The following is a 16,137-nucleotide window of genomic DNA, read 5'->3' as shown; positions in this document are numbered from 1 at the left end:
ATTGGATTGGGAAATCTTGTGTGTTTTGCTTCCAAACTTCATAAATATTTCTCTTGGTAGCATAGCCTTTCTCTTTCAGAATGCATGGTATTTACGATACAAAGCATACACACCTTGAYGGGAGCATCCTCTAATCCTTCCAGTCACTGGCTTGATAATTCTTGTCTGAAGTCTGGAATCATAGCAGAGTGAATTCTGTAGCCATAAGTATAGTGCTCAGACATGGTAAGGGAAAAGAGTATATACTGAACCCTCAAGCTGCCTGTAAATTCAGTTATGTGAATAAAGGGGAGCTCAAAGTCCCCTTTTCATACTCTTCATTAGTATGAAGAGCTCCTGCATCTCAAAGAGGTTGGTTTATTGGAGAGCAGATGGACGATCTTCTCTGAGTAATACTTCAGTGATAAGCCCTAATCTATATCCTGGCRAAGTAATGCAGTTGGGATGTTTCTGCCTCAATTAAGTACATTGCAGAACTGCAAGCTAATAGCACACCTCTAACTTCCTATAGGCATCCATAGAAAGCTTCTTAGGTAGTCTGTTCATCCTCTTCCTTCTTTCACTTGTTGCTTGTGCATGGTTGTGTGCCCAGTGTTGAGCCCAAAGATCCATGAGCCCATCCTGTAGTGAAGATCACGAGTGCTTTGCAGTTAAATTTTGATCAGGAAGTCCATAAGATTAAAAGTGGAAGATAGAAATTAAGGGCTTAGAAATTTTATTTGGCACTGTCAATACTGAGGTTTCTCATTCAGCTTTTTTGATAAACCTTAATGTTTGTTGTTGTATACACACTGGTGTAAATAGGGAAATTCCTTCTGCAGCTGTAAATGGGCAAGAGGAAGATTTGCTGTGGAGCCAGGATGCTCAGTTTGAGCCCCAGGAACTGAACCTCRGTATCAGCACTTAGATCAGCTGTTTTTCTTGTGGCTTTAGCAAGTGCTTCCTCCATCTGCTTCTGTATCAGGTATGAAGATGGACAAGCACARGCACTTACCACCTCAAACAGCAAAGATTAAATTAAACAGTCTCATATCCTCCCTAGTTCAGAGCTGTGGCTTTTTCCCTGCAGGCATAATTGAGTTGATTCTGGATAACTGCTGGATTGTGCACTTAACCTTTCTTCTGTAGTTTTGCTTAGTGATGTTTGAGGTAATTCAGCAATCTAGTACTCTCAGTGACAGTTTTCTTTAATTTCTTTTGCTGCAGGTACCCACAGATGTTGAGAAATGTCAAGACCGAGTAGAATGTTTCAATGCTGACCTGAAAGCAGATATGGAGAGATGGCAGAACAACAAAAGACAAGACTTTAGGCAGCTACTCATGGGGATGGCAGATAAGAACATCCAGTACTACGAGAAGGTATGTGCCACATGTTGGAGCAATGGCAGGAATAACAGTAGTTTATTTTCCTCTGCAGAAGGGATAATTATTCAAGACATATTYACACTGTCTTGAAGACAGAGAATATTAGACATGTAAATCAGTTCTGTAGTGCTATGGAAGCTGCTCTTTGTCAGCAGCTTAGTGTAATCTAATGAGTTGCAAGTCATGGTCAAGTGATCTCTGAGACCAGTGATCTTTTTCAAGTCAGCACTCTAACAGCATTCTATCATGCATGCTTGTCTGTTTTGCACTCTTGAATTGAACAAATCACTGAGCAGCAGCAGTGGTGATAAAAAAAAACAAAATTGCATGTTACCAGAGTAGAAAAATCTCATGATTCTGCCTTTTATGAACAAAACTACATGAGTTATGTTCACAGACTCATATATAGATTATTATTATTATAATCTTTGTCCGTTGTATACTAGTCCTGAAAATACCTAGCTTCTATCCTTTTTCAGTTTGGTGCATATGTGCCTGGGATTTAGTATCAGATTTTGTTATTTTTAATTGAAAGGACCTTGACATTTAACTGCATATGCTTCCAATCTACTTTTTATTCATGCTAGAACAGTGTAGTCCAGTGCAGTGATTGATACCATAGGATCATAGAATGGTTTGGAAGGGACCTTCCAAAGGCCATCTAAAGTTTCAACCTCCTGCCTGCCTTTCAATAGAGTAGGTGGCTCAGAGCCCTKTCCAACATGAGCCTAAAACACTTCCAGAGATGGAGCCATCCACGGCTTCTCTGGGTACCCTGTTCCAGAGAACAGCAAAGAATTTCTCATCCTAATAGCAAAGAATTTCTTCCTAATWATCTAATCTCAACCTGCCCTCTTCCAGTGTAAAGCAATTACCCCTTGTCCTGTCACWACAGCCTTTTGTAAAAAGTCCTACTCCAGTGGTCTTGTAAGCCCCCTTCGGGTATATTAAAAATACAATAATGATGTATTAAACACTACTAGAACTACTAGGTTTATGCATAACCTAGTAAACATCATCATGTCTGTTCATTTTTCCATGTCTGCTTTACAAGCTTCTTCCTGTGCTAGGTTACCACTCTGTAATATTAGTATGCAGTACCTTTTCCCCTTCCAATGTCTGTCTTGTCATAGTTCATAACTAAACACATAGAACTTCCTTCACCCTTGTCTCTCTTCTAAGGCTGCTGTGGTGTACTAAAGACTCCACAGAAGATCTGGCAGTGCCTCTGCAGTTGAGGGTTAGATTTTTACATTAGTTTTGCTTTTAGCAAGGAAGCTTTTTTTGGTAAAAGAGTGTCCAGTCACTTCAGGGTACACAACTAGAAGTACTCTAGTCAGCTGCAGTACAGTCGGCAAGTTTAGAAGGAAGATGCCTTCTCAGCAGTGACTTGTGGGTATAAGAGCTGCTGATGAGTTTGCTCATTTCCAGCATTTAATAATGTGGATTCCACAGTTTGTGTTTGTTCAGTTTGACTACTGGGCTGTGATTGAAAGACAGTAACAACACAAAGTACAAAGACTGTAGTAAGTGTATGTGTCTGGGAAAATCACTCCAAAGCCTGGAGTGGCTTTCAAATAACCCAGAAGCTAAATTCCACTTACAGTTTACTATACCAGGTACTATGAGTTTGTCATGTAGTAGAGTTGAGTCCCAGARCTCTACTGGAATATACTGTGTCTCAGAAATAGCTTCCCTATATGCATGTRTTCTTTCAAATAAGTTTGCTGGAGGTAGGCTGTAATAGCTGCTGTTGCGTCCAAATCTGCCTTTACCACAGTCACACCATAAAGATGTAAATTTCTGCTCAAAACAGTTTGTATGTCTAGCTGAAAGCTGTGTATTCTTCAGTTTAGAAAAATCTAAGTTAGTTTTTGGAAATCCTGGGTGTTCTGATTATTTTTAATGGCTCAGGCCAGCTGATGATGTTGGAAAACTTGAGTTTGTTGAATTTGTTTGGAATGTGCAGCTATTTTAACACTTCGTTGCTGTTTGAGATTCTGAGGTTCCCCCCCCCCCCCCTTTCTTAATAATCTGTAGAAATCCAGAAAACTTTTCATCAACTTGCAATCTGTTGGTCTGGAAGGGTTGGTCGGAAGTTGTATGAGCTGATGTAAAATGCATTTTTTAAATCTTTCTTTCTTTCTTTCTTTCTTTCTTCAGTGCCTTACGGCGTGGGAGTCAATTATACCACTATTGCAAGACAAGCCAGAGACCAAATAAGAAGAATCTTCATGGACAGTCTAGCACTTCAATGCTCAGTACCACTAGTCATACTGGAACTGTATGGAAGACTCTTTTTGTTAAGTTAACTGAAATGACAGCTGCACTTAGTTGTTCAAAGCATCTGTTCCAGCCTATTTGAATTTTTTTTTCCTCAATTTTTATGTTTCAACTGGGGTATATTTCATCTTTTTTAGTTACCTTGAATGGTTCCTTCTTTGTCCTAAGGAGTGATTGGGGTTCATAGTGAAAGTGCATGGGGATCTTATAAAATTTACCTCTCTAGTCTGGAAGGAACTGATGAGTGGAACACTAAAAAGATGAAAATAAAACTCTACTGCAAGGTGCCAAATGACATCTTCATTACCATTCTGTTTTTTTTTTTTTTTGCTTAAAAAGACCCCTCAATAATTATTTCTATGATACAGTACTCCCTAACCAATCCTTATCCTTTTTTTTTGGGCAGGGAAAGGCTGGGAAAGAATATTTTYTGGTTTGCTACCACCCAGGCGCTCCCTCTGGATGAAATGGTCTCTGGAGACTTTTCTGTTTGGGAGTCGAGCTGGTCCTAGTCAGAGCATACCAACACCAGCTGCAGATAGCCGGTGATGCAAGCATGAACTGTGGTTTTTGTGAGTGTGGCATGCTGGTGGTTCATACTGAGTATCTTTGTTTACCTTGGTGATTATGAAGTAATGTCAGTTGACTGAAGTGTACTTGTGACTGACTTGGGGATCAAAACTAGCCTAGCTGCGGGAATGAGTTGGACAGTGGCCTTTCAAGGGTTGTGGGATTAGTGGGGGAAGTACGAGTCTTTAATTTTTCCAAAGCTAGCTCTGGAAGTTGCGTGGTGGAAATCTCTTRCACCATACTTTAAAATGTGGGTTTTACTAGAGCCCCTTTGGGCTTGGTCACCTAAGATGCCCTCTGTAGAAAAAGGTAGAACTCTGCTTTCTTTCCCCATGCTTTCTTTGCCGAAGCCAAAAGCCAAAAGGTGTCAAACGCTTGCTTCCACCAAGCATCAGAGTGTGTGAAACTTGCCTTATATGGGTTGGTGGAGGATAGACAGGTACACATGGTGTTCATACCTGTCCCTGCTGAACCACACGGCAAATCTTATGAGACTACTTTTGGTACAAATCTATTTTCTTAGTAGTTTTTATTGGCCTTCAGAATTGTAGCTGCTTCTGCAAGTCCCTTTTTTGTCCTTTCTCTTGCAGTCCAACCTCAAGTAAATGCCTYCTTGGTGTTAATGGCCTTAGGAATGCTGACGTGATTTAATCATCCTAAGTGAGGGGGTTGGGTCTCATATGAGTGTAATGCTGGGATTTAGGGCAATAAATAACTCAGTGCTTACTGCTAACTTTGAGTGATTACTTGTTCTCTGGCGACATTCTTGCAAAGAATGTGAGCAATGATTGATTTTGTGGAACTTCTGTGTTCTCCTGTGACAACCTACCAGGTACTAGTCTGATTTGGAATTTATTCCTTCATAAATACCGTCTGAACCTGCAGCCATCCTTCTCAGCCTGTTGGCTTTATTGAGCTCTCAAGATGAGTTATTGCAGCACTGTGGTAGCTGTCAGGCTAATGAGATGGTGCTCTCTGCATGAAAAAATCAAATATAAGACATTTTAAGACATTTTCCTTTTTGACTCAGCCTTCCTTGACAACTCTGTGGTACTAAACAAACTGTTCTTTTAAGCTCAGTTTGCCATTATGCACTTTCTGGTGTAAATGAGAACTCTTGTGTAAATTGTAGGTTCAGAATCACAGACTCCTCTTATTCAGGGGAAGTACTTAAGGGGATCATCCTGAAGCARTCTAGAATAAGCACTTGCATACTATCCAACAGTCTGGCCTTCAGGGTTACAGTCTTCCCCTTTTTCCACAAAGAAGGATCAACATATGTTTTGAATTAATTCATTTGGGGTAAATGGAATTTTGTAGTTGACTCATCGAAATCACTGGGACTTAAGCAAAATATAATTTGAACTAATACTTAGTCTTCCTGCCACCTTATTAAAATAAACAGCAAAAGATGAGTAGAAAGGATGGTGTTTTTCTCCTACGGGTGGTTTCATCTGATGCCTTACAACACTAAGGTCCTCTTCCTGCTTTGTTTTATGTCAAACTGAAGTGGGTTTTGCTTCTGGGGAATTAAGCAATTAACATCACAGCTGTTCATGAGAAGTGTAATGGACTGTGGAGAGTACCAAGTGAAGTTCAAATCAACATGTAACYGTTGAGGCTGGAGCTATTGAAGATCAGCGTATCTTATGTGGTCTGGACCAAAACCTGTTAAGCTCATGCATGGGAGGTAAAACGTGACATTCAAAAGAGAAGTCTTTGCAAGAAWCACTGCAGGGTAAGAGGGGCATGAAATGGTGGGTCTCAGCTCCTGTGGTCTGTGGAGTGGTCTCTTCTTATGAAGAGCTGTTGTGAATCACTGGGTTACTGTGGGAGATGCTGTGGGTGAGATGTGGGGAGGATCCTGACTGTGGTGTTTGAGTCAGCCATGCCAGTCAGGAGAACTACAAAAGTTGCAAGAAATTCCTGCAAGATGTGCAGAGTGACATTGCATCGAATAACTGCTGTTAGTGGGAGGTTGAGAACTGAATTGTTAGTGACTCTTAGCATGCTATTCTGTAATCCTTTCAAAATGAAAGTCTTTACTTTGGATAGCCCAGACTTCCATGAGAGAAGTTGAAGATGTTGGTAAAGGGAAGCAGGAATAGTGCAGGAGCTTGATCTTTGAGAAACCTGTTGAGTGTTGAGTCAGTTAAGATCACTCTCTGCATGTGCCCCAAAATGGCACTACAAAAAGTAGTTGGCACCCTTTTTGTGAGCTTGTTCAAGATAYGGTTCCTTCAGCAGTTCTTGAATAAGCCCAGTTTTCCTCATAATCCKTAGCCAGGGCAAGGTCCCTTTCAGAGGATGCATAATTCACTGCCGTCTGATTACTTTGGAGCTTCCTCCGTGTTTGTTTCTTCTAAGTGGCACCAGCACAATAAAGCAAGCACTGAGATCTTGTTTCTGTGCTCAGTAATGGAGCATGCTTTGTTCATGTGTACCTTTATCAGGTTCTAAATCTTGCAATAAACACAGATGTTAAAACATCATGGCTTTTTCAGGTATACATTGAAAAATGAAAAGGTAGTAAGTGTAGCCCTAAAGACAGAAATGGCTCGGATGCGAGTTGTATTCAAAAACAAAGTTTTGGTTCTTCACTGAAATCTACTTGGATTTTTGTTGCACTAAAACTTGTGCTAAGGGTGAAGTAGTGGGGTAAGTGACAGAAACAAAGCATGAGTAGCAGGGACAGTTCTGTGMGGGTACTGTGCAGATGCCTTGAAGCAGCAGCTCTGCGTAGCCTGTTTATGRTTGCTTCAGGCCATGGAGATGCCAGGGTACAAAAGAATTCTTTCCCAGATCAGCAGGGAGTATTCAGTATTTTAACAGGAGCCATGCTTTTGTTAAACTGTGCACAATTTAACTGGATATTATTATGATTATTGTTGCAGGCTGTTGAAAATCTTTGTCCTGATAACCAGTGAGCAACGTTGCATAGAGTGAATTAGCTCATTAGATGTTCTGTCATCTTAAATTCTGAAGGTAGAATATTGCTTCCTCGGATAGATTAACTTTTACYACCACAACTAATATATAGGGAAAATGAGGACTTTTCTTTTTTTAAGATAGGGGAGTTGCTACTACTTGTTGGATTTTTTTTTCCTCTTGTGAAGTACAACTGGGGATCAAAGAAATAAAACTGGCTTCTGGCAGACTGAATGTGGCATTTAAAACTTTTTGGGAGTGCTGTTGAACTAATTTACAAACTAAAATGGCAGGGCTTAATTCTGTGCTTAGCACTTGGAAGTCTTGCTGGAGTATCTGACTTGTACAAATACTTAGTAACGAACTGGACATGTTTTAAGGTTGCATGCCTAAAGCCCAGTAATTGTGCAGAAAATAATGAACATTCCAAAGAGGTATATCACCCTTATGTAAATGGCATGTTAAAACAATAAAGGCTAGTCACTGTCCTAGACTACTTTGAAGGTCTTGGTATTTTATGCTTTGAAGATAAAACCATTTCCTTAACTCTGCTGTGGGAATATGTATCCATACCTTCAGCTGCAGGGTTAGGGCCAGTGCAACATTGCCACTGGACAAGGAGACAGATTGCTGAGGGCCAGTCTTACAATAGGCACCAAAGGGCTTTTGTCTGTAGTACACAAAAATAAAGAARCACCGTCCTTGTTCTCACTTCTGTGTGCCTGTATCCCTCTGTCCCTCCCTAAGGTCTGGAGCATTGGGCCATACAAGTGAAGGTGAGCTGGCTGTGTGCCTCACACAGTGTGTTGAAGGTATCAGTGATGGGAACCAAAATGGTGCTGGCTTGTTTTCCAGAGTATTCTGTGTTCACTCTCTGTAAACACATTCACCAGAACTAGAGTCACTGTTCATACCATTAAAATACAAAATGAAAGCTGTGAAAAGACTTGTCTCTCTGTGAATTAGCTAGTAAACAATGTAAAAAGGGGAAGGAGGGTTTTGTTTCCTGCACTTGGCCAAATCTGGCAACTATGCTCTTTTTCAGACTCGCAGGCTAGGAAATGTTGTCTTGCCTTCTGGTGCTGGCATGTTTCTATACCCTTTCATATATCTGTATAAATATACTTCGTGCATTGTTTACTATGGAGCTAGTATTGATGGACAAAAACGCTTTGAGGTAAAACTGTTTGTAATTCTCTATTAGTGTGTACATTTTTTTAAAATACACCATTTGTTTACCTCAATTAATTTAATGGAATGGACCAATAAATGTATTAAAAGATGACTCCTTTACTTAGAATAAAGTTTCATTTTTTTTGCAGCCTTCACCATCGAAATTATGTGTGTGCTTAWTTTGCTGAGCAGCTCACTTATCTTACTGCAGAAATACCTTTCTCCTAAAATCTCACTTCACAGTTGATTTAACTAGAAGCCACTTGACCTGTTGCTGCATTACTTCTGGTACTGCAAGTGAAGGAGCTGAGGAAGGATTGTGTATATGTGGTGGACAGGGTGGCAGCAACTTGCTCAGAGCAAGAGTTGTGYAGTGATGAGCCAGCTTCCACCTACTACATGCCTGTCTTGAACTGAAGCTGCCTGATTTGCATCCAGATTATTTCAGCTATTGAAGGGCTTTTAAATTCCCTTTACTTAGTCCCGGACTTTGGAAGCCATTTAATCCTTCTTAGTTCAATTAGCACGTAAGCAGATACATCTTTGTGAGATGCCAGACTTTTGACTCATGTTTGGGTTTATGCGACATCATCWCATGCTAGTTGCTGTATTGTATGAGGTTCCTTTCCAACCCAGATTAAAGCTGAGGTAAAAAGGTGACTGTGATGTGGTATCAGTGTCCCTGCACCTCCAAAAAGCCTGTTGGAACTGTGTGCTGTGCTTACCTGTTCTTAACCTTTGCAAGAGTAACACATTGTGGTGGTGAGCTGAAACACCAGCATTAGCTGTTGAGCCTTAGTCCTTGCATGAGCTCTGTGAAAGTGCTGTCCAGGGACAGTGGGACAATCTCACAGAAGTCAAGGTCTGGAACATCCATTCAAGGGTGTTTTATTGTAGGGATTACAAAAATTGTGTTCATCTTACATATTTTTATGGTGGTATTTCCTGTTTAATGGTCTTTTATGTAACATTAATTGGCTGGGCTAATCACATCTTCTGTAGCAGGTGGAGAGCTGCTGTGTCCTGCTGATGGCCCTGTGCACATGGCATGTGGCTTGCAGCTCCCTGTTTCATCAGCCAAAGTCAAAGAAATGCCCTGAGGTTTCCGAGTGAACAGACAGAAGAAACTAATGAAAAATCAATCTGCTTTCCCTGTTCCACACTGAGAGATGTGTCTAGAAATGCCATTTTCATTTCTAGCCTGTATTCCTGTCCCTCTTTGGTACTGCTAGCCAGCCTAGCAAAAAGCAGGATGCTCTGAGGACTGCTAGTGTGCAATAGCCAATCTCTGCAAGATGAGGTACTGCAGAAATAACAAGGCAAAAAACACTTTCTGAGCAAGCTTAGTGGCTGAGAGACTGGGGCATGCTGTGAAATTGAAATACAAATGCTGTACATTCTGCAGTGTTGGCAACTGTAAAGACTAATGCTTGTCAAATGTTCCACGKTCGTAGAGGTTGGTAAGGACCAAAAGATGCCTCTGTTACTCAGTCAGAATCTGAAGGGAGCCAGTGGTTGACTGTTGTTTGATGGCCACAAAGCTGTAAAGAACAATACAAATGGAGATAGTAAGAGTTAGCAAACTACTCTCTCAAACTGCAATTTGCTCTTTCCACATCTCAAACTTTGCTGGAGTGTCTKGTCTGGCTGAGTGCTAATGTGATTCCTCTCAATTAATTGCCAGCCGCTCTTGTGTACAAGCAGTGATATTGGCACCATTTGTCATGCCTCAGACTTTAAATCCTGATAACCCATGTTTATKCTGATAACAGTACTAACTTCTGTTCGGCACCTGTGTTAAAAAGCATTTGAGCAGCTAAAGTGACCTCTGTTAAAGAGAGGGTTATTGCATAAGAAACAAGTCTTTTGTGTCTGGAAGACAGATGGAGGGGAACGATGAGTATGAAGTAGCCTTCCCCATACCAGTAGTCCTGAAGACACTGATTGTCCAATGTCCAGAAAGCCGTCAGTGCTCTGGATGAAATAGAGGTGCTGGTGGAAGAGCTTTCCTGAGTGTTTTTTTTCCTTTCTCTCAAGTGGTGCGACTGAAGTCAGTATACATAGTGCTTTTAGGCTTTCTACTACTATAATTGTTTTTAAATACAAGAGAGTAAGGCAAGAATATTGCCTGGAATCAGGCATTAGCCTATCCAATACATGCCTTATATCTGAATTAAAATACTGTTGCATGGATGAAATACTGACATTATCACAGTTCACTTCATACAGAAGGAATTTTGCRCTTTCTAGTAATGCAAGAAGCTGGAAAGTCTCAGGGAAGGTCTAATGGACAAGGTGAGATTTGGAGGGAGATCCTTCAAAAAATCTATAAAAGTAGATTGAGGGGTTGTAATAGCTTTCTCTCTTCAAATTAAGCTGGGTTTGCGCTTAAATTTTTTTCTTGAAATTGTACCTCTCAGTCACTCCATAATAATACTGTTGGGCAAATTCACTGAACCAGAAAAGTAACCATTTCCTTCACTGTAGTAATGGTTTCTCTTGAAATATTTGAGGGAGACTCAGATTACTCTTTTCTATCTACTTACAATGGGTAAGTAACACATAATGGATTTATTTTACAAAGATTTTACTTTGTATAGAATTATTCCCTCATTCTACTTACTACTATTTTCACAGTAACAGACTCTTTCATTTGTGCGAATGCTTTGCCTCCTGGGATTATTAGCTGTTAAACTGCCAGCTACTCTTCCTACATCAATTCATGTTATATTAAACAAAAATAAGATTTAAAAAAACACGTGCTAGACATTGCAACTTTCATTCTTTGAATTTCTTTTATATTTGTCAACTAATTTTTCCAAGTTTCTTTGTTTCCCCCTTTTTTTTTTTTTCTTCGAAAATTCTGTTGGGGAGCTTTTGTTGTTCTGGTTTTTTGCTATCTGTGTTATACACTTTAGACATAGAATTGGGATGCACAGAGAAAATACAGCATGTTCTTTTGAACAAAACTTYTCATATTCCTTACCTTAAAGGAACGAGAGTCAGGCAGCCAACTAGAAAAGACAAAATGAAGCAGAAGCCACTGTACCAGTCCAGTGTGTTTTGATAGATCTTGTTGTAGACTGTAGATGTCACTACTCCCGTGGTGACTAAMGAGAGCTGCAGCAGGACAAACACCTTACCTGCAAAACAAGAACGTAGTTTGTTACTGGAGATTAAAAAATCAGCTGTGKTACCTCCCTGGCTAATCCAGGATCACCACTGTGTGGTTATTGCCTCACTAACACCAGATGGCATAAGCTTTTATCTGCTTCTGTTCTGCATCAGAATTTTAAAAAAAAATTTCTTCTTTTAGGTGTGGGGCAAAAGATCTCCACACCTGAAAGTGGTCTCTCTAAACAGACATAYCTGCCTAGGTATAAAGGGATCTGCTTGGAAGAGCAGCAATGAACTGGACAGTAAGTGYTCCTTTCCCTAGAAGGTAGAAAAATAATCTAGAGCTAATATCCTCAGGACAGGAGAAATTTTAGGCAGGGTCTGCGTCTGGCCTAAGCCAGCAAAGTACTTCACAGGGCTGGAATTATAAGAATACCTGAAATGGGGATGTGTGTGTGATTWGTATGATATTTCATGTGAAAGAAAGGCAGAAACTGATTCTAGTTGAAACTACTCTTTACTGAAGGGTTTCTTTCAGGATAGATGGGTGAAGGGAAGTAACCCAGGCCTATATGCCATTGTAAAACGCATTTTACAAATTTTTAATACATTTTATAATGGAAAAGAATTCCTGTTGCTGTTCCAGTTAGGGACAATTTTTATGCAAAGATTATTCTTTGTAGTTAAATCAGGTCTGACAGGAACAAACTGCCAAACACTTGAAGAAATGTTTAAAGAACAGAACTGAAAAAAATGTGAAAAATCCATCCTTCCAGAAACTAAAAGAAGCCAGATATAAATGGTRTGAATATCACAGTGTTTCAACTCAAATATCCTGATTTTCTTGGTTCTCCCTGCAGTACTGTGTTTTTGAGCAGMCCCTCACCTATTTAACCTGCCTTTGAACTATGTACTGATTGTAATCTTTTCAAGTGTATGCTGAAAATTCTGTGGATAAATGATGATGCAACCRAGGATGAGAAGATTGGATGTTAGAATCTCGTCCAGCAAGTTTCTCAGCTTCTCCCTTCCTGTTTGTGGTATCATCTGTTCTGGTTTTATTACACAAAGCACAGATTGCAGCAATAAGTTACCTTTCTCTTTGTACGCAAAGCTGAATAAAGAGATTTCAGGCTGTTTTGATTGGTAAGRTAACCAAAATACTCACCATAGGATGATCCTTCGACATGCTTAGACAACATGGATCTGATGGTTGGTAAGGGGATGAGGGCGAAGAGCATCACTGCCCGTGCTGTAATGCAATGAATTTTGGGTTATCACCGGTACTCGCCCTTTGTCATGCAACAAAACCACTGCTTTTGAAGATTTCCTCCCTCTGGCTTGGGCAGGAACTTTGCTTCACCTCTTCTCATCCCTTGAGTGCTAAAAAGAGGCAGGTCCTCACTTCATCTAGGGCAGATAAGCCACCTACTGCTCCCATTAGCGGAGGTACTTTGCCCAAACTAGACACGGTCTCTTGATCCTAGCGTAGATGGGATCCTCACTCTTCTTTGGGATCGTGAGGATGGTGATTGAGTGCAACCAACAGAGAGCCCCTAGTGCTACACAGCCTTGACAGGAATAGTACCTTTATAACACTACAGCTGTCTTACATCTTGGTGCTTCTGGCTTGCAGTATTCTGGCCTGTCTCTACTGTGAAAATTTAGAGGGAGCTGGAATTTCTTTCCTGCCAGCAGAGCCAACTTCAATGAAGACTGGTTCATGTCTGGTGTTCCAAGGTGCTTCTGCAACACAGGTAATAAGCATCCTACACACTGTATAACAGCATGTCTTCATGATGAAGATAAGCTTAATTATTAAGCTTTTTTTTTTTTTTTTAATTTTGTGTTTTCATCTTTTATTTCCCAGCTTGATTGCCTAAGCAAACAAGATCTCTTAAATTTTTCACTCAGTGTTTAGCTTAGTACACAAATACAATATTTTATCATTTTTCCCTTTAGAACAACTTTGTTTAATTTTCAATTTCCCATTCTCTGGGGGGATGGACAGAAAACCACTGTTYTTTCCCACTTTCAAAAGCAAAACCTTAAAGCCATGCAATAGATRGTGCTTTGCCAGATATCTCTGCCGCAATGAATGCAGTTCTTGGGTTTTGTTTTCTGTTTCATCATAGGTTACCTCCCAAAAATAAGCTTGCCTTTTCTTTATCATGGGCTGCTGCCCCATCTATTGTTACCTGTCCCTTAGTAATTTATGTGCAAACATCCTAAGATGTTTTTTTAACAGGAATTTTGTTTCTGTTGTAGCCTTAAGCCTTACCTTACAAGAAGCAAGTGCTTGCCATTGSAAGGCAGTGATGTGATCCAACTAGTACAGGAAGTCAGCAACAATTCCCAGTCCCCCAGAGTGTGAATATTGCTCTGCTCACATCTGCTCTGTGACCAAGTGATGAGTTACAAGTCAATGGGCCTTAAACTAATCCTTGGCAGGAGTGTATGCCTCCTCAGGATACAGTAGGGTGCTGAGGCTTATGAGTACAAAGGGAGATGTGGGGAAAGAGGAATAGTAAGAATGGTCTCTTGTCAATTGCCCATATGATGGACTGCCAACTCCCTGCTTGCAAACTCGTGAAGCAAAGCAAAAAGCCCTTCAAGTGATGTTGAAACCCCCCTTTCTCAGGKTGTATTTGCTCATTTGAGTGGTTGTTGAACTCACCAATGTAGAACAGGAACGTCCACTGCACGAAGGCCATGATGAGGATGCCAGCGCTGAACGATACTACTCCTATTATGATCATGGTAACGTCCCTCAGGCATCTGGAGAACACGAACACCCCTAGGAAACTGGTGACAAAGATCACATATCCGGCGGCATTCCCRTGGCCGATCTCCACAGCATTCCAACTTAAAGGTTCCCTGAGCAAGAACAGCGGGAGCACRTTCATTGCACCGACCACAGCAAAGTCATAGAGGATTGCTGCCACGAACAGCAGGATGATGGTGAGTTTGGAGGGGGATACTCGAGTGGAGATGCTGCTCTCTGAAGGCTGGGAACTCCCTGCTGCTGCTGCTTCTGTGTGGGCTGGTAGCTGACCACCCACCTCCTCTGCACCCTTGGCTTTGGCAGGGCAGGAAGCTGCTGGCTTGGGGACTGTGAGCACAAAAATGCTGTAGAGGAGACAGAAAGCATAGCAAGCAATGCTGCAGCACACCAGCACGGTGCCTTCTCGATAGTGGTCACTGAAGCCAACAAAGAGGTAGCCAGAAGCCATGCTTCCCAGAAAGCCAGCCAGGCCGTACACCAGCTCAATRATGATGAGCCGCAGGGACCTCCTGCTCTCGGAGGAGCCCAGGGATCCCAGAGCCATGATTCCTGCCCAAAGYGTGGTGAAGCCTCCTGTCAGCCCATTGAAGGCAGCAGCCCCGTACATCACCTCCACTGGCCAGCCCAGCAGGATCACGAGGAGCAGGAGAGTTTTGGAGCCCAAATAACCAAGGAGAGGGATGCCGATGGGGATTTTCCGATGCATCCTGTCCCCCAGCTTGGACAAGCCGTAGGCTGACACCAGCGGGCTCAGGCCCAGWACTAGGTTGTAGATGATGTAGAAATTAGATACAGCCTTCTGCTGAGCATCTTCCAGTGCCTGGGAGGGAGCAGTGCTGTTGGTCTGGTTGTAGTAGTTCTTCACCACCAGCAGCAGGGCCGTGTCGTAGAAGGCACTGGCCACTTGGGAACCCSCCACCACGGGCTCAATCCACGTCCTCATTGCCATTATCCCCACCATGCTGCTCGTCACCACCTCTTCTTGGAGAGAAGCTGTTTTYAGGCAGAAGCTCCTCAGAAGGTCTGCTCTGGAGGCATGTTTGGAGATGAGCCRTGAAAGGAAAAGCAAAAGCTCTGCTGGGCTGCACAGGGCCGAGGAGTTGAGCAAGAGATGATCTGGCTGAGAGGATATTCGCACCTTGCCTCGCTATGTGTACACACACCTGCACATCCCTGCACTGCTCTGAGCTCTRGCTCACACAGGAGAGGCTTTTGTAYCGCTGGAGAACGCCCTGCACTTGCTGATTGCCGCTGCTCCTCTTCCTGGTGTAGTTTCAACAGAGGTCAGATGACCTGGGGAATTTCTCTCTCGTAGAGTAGGAAGTGAAAATGCCCTGATCAAGTAATTGCTGTAATTTGGGGTGGTGGTTTGTTTTTAATTTGTTGGCTTTTTTTTTTTTTTTCCTTCTTTTGATATCCTTCATGTGTCAGAGGGGCAGGGGGTGGCTATGTGCCTTTTTATGGGGTAATTTGTGAATTCCCCTTTCTGCAAGCTCATTTTTCTTTTTTTTTTTTTTTTCCTACACAAATATGTCATTGTTTCTTTTGCTTTTACCTTCTCCTGTCTTCCCTGTTGCTGTATTATGCCTCTTATGTCATTGTTGTTTCAATAATGCAGCCAGGAAATTACACCAAAAGGAAATTAAAAGGAAAAAGGTCTATTTTTGGTAACCTGTCCCCTATGGCTGCCACTCTGTTTGCTTCATCCTTTGGCTTTACAATGTGGGAATTTCCAGCAGGAGGAGAGAATTCCCAATCAGTCCAGAGGGATCAGTAATTTATCCAAAATGTCCCAGTTGAGCTGGAGGGTGAGGTGGGTGAGAGTTCACCTCCGGAAAAGAGTTTTCCAGCCCTAGCTCCTCCAGGGGAGCTCTCCTCCTGGGCGAGATGGCCGGGCATCTCTGCAGGTGCTTATG

The 16,137-nt window shown here is 41.8% G+C and overlaps 2 protein-coding genes across 2 annotated transcripts in view; one reads left to right on the top strand and one right to left on the bottom strand.

Moving 5' to 3' along the window:
- Positions 1 to 8,353, top strand: part of SNX30 (sorting nexin family member 30) — a 47,267-nt gene extending 38,914 nt beyond the window's left edge. Inside the window, exons 8-9 of the mRNA XM_057374563.1 lie at positions 1,207 to 1,359; positions 3,529 to 8,353. Of these exons, the coding sequence (XP_057230546.1) occupies positions 1,207 to 1,359; positions 3,529 to 3,588 (213 nt within the window). The 3' untranslated portion in view covers positions 3,589 to 8,353. The remainder of the gene's footprint in view (positions 1 to 1,206; positions 1,360 to 3,528) is intronic.
- Positions 8,354 to 8,507: 154 nt separating this feature from the next.
- On the bottom strand, positions 8,508 to 15,482 carry SLC46A2 (solute carrier family 46 member 2). Its single transcript, XM_057374564.1, has 4 exons — positions 14,114 to 15,482; positions 12,605 to 12,688; positions 11,306 to 11,462; positions 8,508 to 9,860 (listed from the first exon to the last, which is right to left on the bottom strand). Exons 1-4 carry the CDS (start codon positions 15,180 to 15,182, stop codon positions 9,803 to 9,805), a joined length of 1,368 nt encoding a protein of 455 aa, XP_057230547.1. The 5' UTR covers positions 15,183 to 15,482; the 3' UTR covers positions 8,508 to 9,802.
- Between the last annotated feature and the right edge of the window lie 655 nt (positions 15,483 to 16,137).

This window comes from Malurus melanocephalus, unplaced genomic scaffold, assembly GCF_030028575.1.
Source record: "Malurus melanocephalus ecotype Western Australia unplaced genomic scaffold, MMel_1.1 scaffold_228, whole genome shotgun sequence".
Lineage (NCBI taxonomy): Eukaryota > Metazoa > Chordata > Aves > Passeriformes > Maluridae > Malurus > Malurus melanocephalus.
Note: the sequence above shows the minus strand (reverse complement) of the source record. Positions and strands in the feature narration are given on the sequence as shown.